This window comes from Microtus ochrogaster, chromosome 7 (genome assembly GCF_000317375.1).
Source record: "Microtus ochrogaster isolate Prairie Vole_2 chromosome 7, MicOch1.0, whole genome shotgun sequence".
Taxonomy (NCBI): domain Eukaryota; kingdom Metazoa; phylum Chordata; class Mammalia; order Rodentia; family Cricetidae; genus Microtus; species Microtus ochrogaster.
The window spans coordinates 45,381,055-45,384,856 of NC_022014.1; the positions used below are offsets into that span (position 1 = coordinate 45,381,055).

Consider the following 3,802-nt stretch of genomic DNA (forward strand, 5'->3'; position numbering starts at 1 on the left):
GGGAGAGGGACTTGATCGGGGGAGGGAGAGGGAAATGGGAGGCGGTGGCGGGGAGGAGGCAGAAATCCTCAATAAATAAATAAATTAAAAAAAAAAATTCTATCCTCAAAGTTTATTCAGAGCCCAACAAACCTTTTTGTTCTTTGGAAAGCTGTTCAGCTTGGTCCCAAATTTCAGTGGCATAGAGGAAGTTAGATGTAACCTGGACGTAGCTTGCTGCCATCTGGTGGATCTTCTGTGGAATAGTCACTGAAGAACCACTTGCTGAAGCACTACTGCCCCCAGAAGAGTAACTTCCAGAATTGCCCGGTGACAGCTTTGGAGAGACAGGGGAAGGCATCCCAACAGCTTTGCTACAAAGAGAGAGGGAGAGGGAGAGGGAGAGGGAGGATGATTATTCACATGCACATTGAGCACTACAAAATTAGGACACTACAGGCTGGAAGGTCATATAGGTCTTGAAATCCTGTCTCAAAAGGACAAATTAAAAAGGCTGAAGACATAGCTCAGTAAAAGAGTGCTTGCTTAGCCGGGCGGTGGTGGCGCACGCCTTTAATCCCAGCACTCGGGAGGCAGAGGCAGGCGGATCTCTGTGAGTTCGAGACCAGCCTGGTCTACAGAGCTAGTTCCAGGATAGGCTCCAAAGCCACAGAGAAACCCTGTCTCGAAAAACCAAAAAAAAAAAAAAAAAAAAAAAAAAAAAAAAAAAAAAAAAAAAAAAAAAAAGAGTGCTTGCTTAGTAAGCAAAAGGCCCGGGTTTTACTTCAGCCCTGGGGATTGGTAGACAAAGGAAAATAAGATGGAATGTCAACTCACATCAATACAAGAACTCAACAAATAGACTCAGAAAATGTAAAAAGTTGCATGGCATTTGTTTCATTTTGGGGTATAGGTGAGAGGGGAGTCTATGTGGGAATGGAAGATAAATCACACCCATGCCACTATACTCTGGCAATGCCAAGATCTGAGTGAAGTTAAAACCACCTTAACAAGCTGGGTGGTGGTGGTGCACGCCTTTAATCCCAGCACTTGGGAGGCAGAGACAGGTGGATCTCTGTGAGTTCGAGGCCAGACTGGTCAAGAGCTAGTTCCAGGACAGGCTCCAAAGCTACAATGAAACCCTGTAAAAACAAAGCAAAAACAAAAACACTGTAACAAATCTAAATAACTCTGAAATCAAACTGAGAATTGAGGTACCATTAAAAACTCAAGATATCTCAAGATATCTGGGGGCTAGTGAGATGGCTCAGGGGCAAGGGCTGCCACCAAGCCTGACATCTATAGGTGACATCTTTCATTTCAAATGTTTTAAAAATTATGTTCATTATATTTTTTTTTAAGTTACTAAAATAGGAAAGAATAACTTTAAAAAAACTTCTCTGGAATCATAACTCAGTGGGAGAGCCTGCAAAAAGCCTTTGGTTCAATTATAAACATCAAAAAATTAAAAATTTTAAATACTTTACCAGAGATTTTAATATTTTAAAAGTAGCAGTCACTTTGTTATCTATTCTACTCTGATCCATAAATAAATTCATCAAAAATATTTCAGAGAACAAAATTGTACCTACCTCCCCAAGCCAGGTGAAGGTGCTTGAGAATTACTGTAAGAATTCTGCAGGGAAAAATAAGTTTGTTTAACAGCAATGTTATACACACACACACACACACACACACACACACACACACATAAACTTTTAAGACACTAGATATCATCAAAAGTAATGGGCTAGGGTTGATCTTAAGGACTTTATAATTGCCGGGTGGTGGTGGCACACGCCTTTAATCCCAGCACTCGGGAGGCAGAGGCAGGCGGATCTTTGTGAGTTCGAGTCCAGCCTGGTCTACAAGAGCTAGTTCCAGGACAGGCTCCAAAGCTACAGAGAAACCTTGTCTCGAAAAACCAAAACAAACAAGCAAACAAAAAATAAAAACAAACAAACAAACAAACAAAAAACCCAGCTGTTGCTTTTCCAGAGGACCTAAGTTTGGTTCCCAGAACCCAAGTTGGATAGCTCTAATTCACTCCAGCTCCAGAAAATCTAGGTCTTCCTCTGCCCTCTGGGAACAAATGGATGGACTCTCACTCTCTCTCAAATAAATCTTTCAATGTTTTAATTTTTTTTTTTTATACAGGCATTTTGCTTGGTATCCTCTAAGGCCAGAAGGGGGTGTCAGATCCTGTGGAACATAGACAGTTGTAATCAGCCATGTGGATCTTGGGAATTGAACCTGGGTCTTTGTATTTGAGACAAGGTTTCTCTGTGTAGTTATGGCTGTCCTAGGAACTCACTCTGTAGACCAGACTGGTCTCAAAATCACAGAGATCCATCTGCCTTTGTATCCCAAGTGCTGGGATTAAAGGTATGCACTACCAACGCATGAAAAACCTGGGTCTTAGCCGGGCGGTGGTGGCGCACGCCTTTAATCCCAGCACTCGGGAGGCAGAAGCAGGCGAATCTCTGTGAGTTCGAGACCAGCCTGGTCTACAGAGCTATTTCCAGGACAGGCTCCAAAGCCACAGAGAAACCCTGTCTCGAAAAACCAAAAAAAAAAAAAAAGAAAGAAAAACCTGGGTCTTTTGAGAGGACAGTCAGTGCTCTTAACCACTAAGCTATCTCTCCAGCCCAATGGATCTTTAAAAACAACATAAACATTTAATAGCAACAAAGTGTGTGTGGGTATGAATGCATAACAGAAAAAAAGTTATTAAGTGAAAGTTAGGTTCTAGAAGATTTCAAAGATGATACAAAGCAACAATGAGTAACAGAGATGGATGAAAGGAAACAAAAAAGACACAGGGAAACGAGCCGTATTATATACAAAGACAGACAGAAAATAGAACACACATGCCCCATCTAGGTTGTTTAAGGAGGCGTTCAGGCAAGGAATAAGAGATATTTGAGACCAGACCTTGTGCCTGTAGGCAACAGTGAGTTATGGAGGGGTTCTAAAGTCCTAACTACAGCAGGATTTGTGGATAATCTATATGCTACTGGCTTGAAATTTAAAAAAAAAAAAGACATTTTAGGAAACGACAATAACTTTGTCTGGGCTGGATGTGTAGTTCTGTGGCTAGGCACTCGCTTAGCATGTACAAGATCTGGGTTCTATCCCTAGTAATGTAATGAACAAAACAATACAAAATAACATTCTGAAGAAGGGTAGAGGTGAAAATGGAAAGAACATTTCTGAGTATAGATTTGGCTGTTATATACAGTTATGAAAATCTGTAATCCAATATACACATTTGAAGGCTTTTCCAAGAAAGCACAAACATATCTGAGAATTTTCAGGCAGTAGTTAGTTTGTTCATCTCCTGTTATGTTTTGCCTAAATATGAAAGCATCTCTGAACAGGGATAAGAAGCTTTGTACATTTTGTATCCTAGGTAACAGACTGCTACACATATTTACCTTAAGGTGCTCAGTCAGCGTCTTGGAGTACTTCAGAGCATTCTCCTTCTTCAGTTTGAACAGTCTCAGGTACAGCAATGACTGGCATCTCAGGCTAAGCAATGGGAAAGGGCAGTGTATTTAGACATGGCTACATGTACAAGCAATCTTTTTATTGTATAGAAATAAAGAACTGGCTTCACGCGATCAACCATGGCCTAGGGTCAGCATTACCTCTTACACAAAACCACAAGGTCAGATTAATATGGAACATACCCTAAGGAAAGGAAAGTAACTAAGAAATTTAGGACTAGCCGGGCGATGGTGGTGCACCCCTTTAATCCCAGCACTTGGGAGGCAGAGGCAGGCGGATCTCTGTGAGTTCGAGACCAGCCTGGTCTACAGAG

At 41.4% G+C, this 3,802-nt stretch overlaps 1 protein-coding gene across 2 annotated transcripts in view; it reads right to left on the reverse strand.

Annotated features, from left to right (window-relative positions):
• Aff4 (AF4/FMR2 family member 4) overlaps window positions 1–3,802 on the reverse strand; it is an 86,046-nt gene that overhangs the window by 7,928 nt on the left and 74,316 nt on the right. For both annotated transcript variants that reach the window (XM_013347199.2, XM_005350097.3), the window contains 3 exons: window positions 3,417–3,510; window positions 1,572–1,615; window positions 133–353 (listed from right to left, as the gene is read on the reverse strand). In XM_013347199.2, the coding sequence (XP_013202653.1) occupies window positions 133–353; window positions 1,572–1,615; window positions 3,417–3,510 (359 nt within the window). The remainder of the gene's footprint in view (window positions 1–132; window positions 354–1,571; window positions 1,616–3,416; window positions 3,511–3,802) is intronic.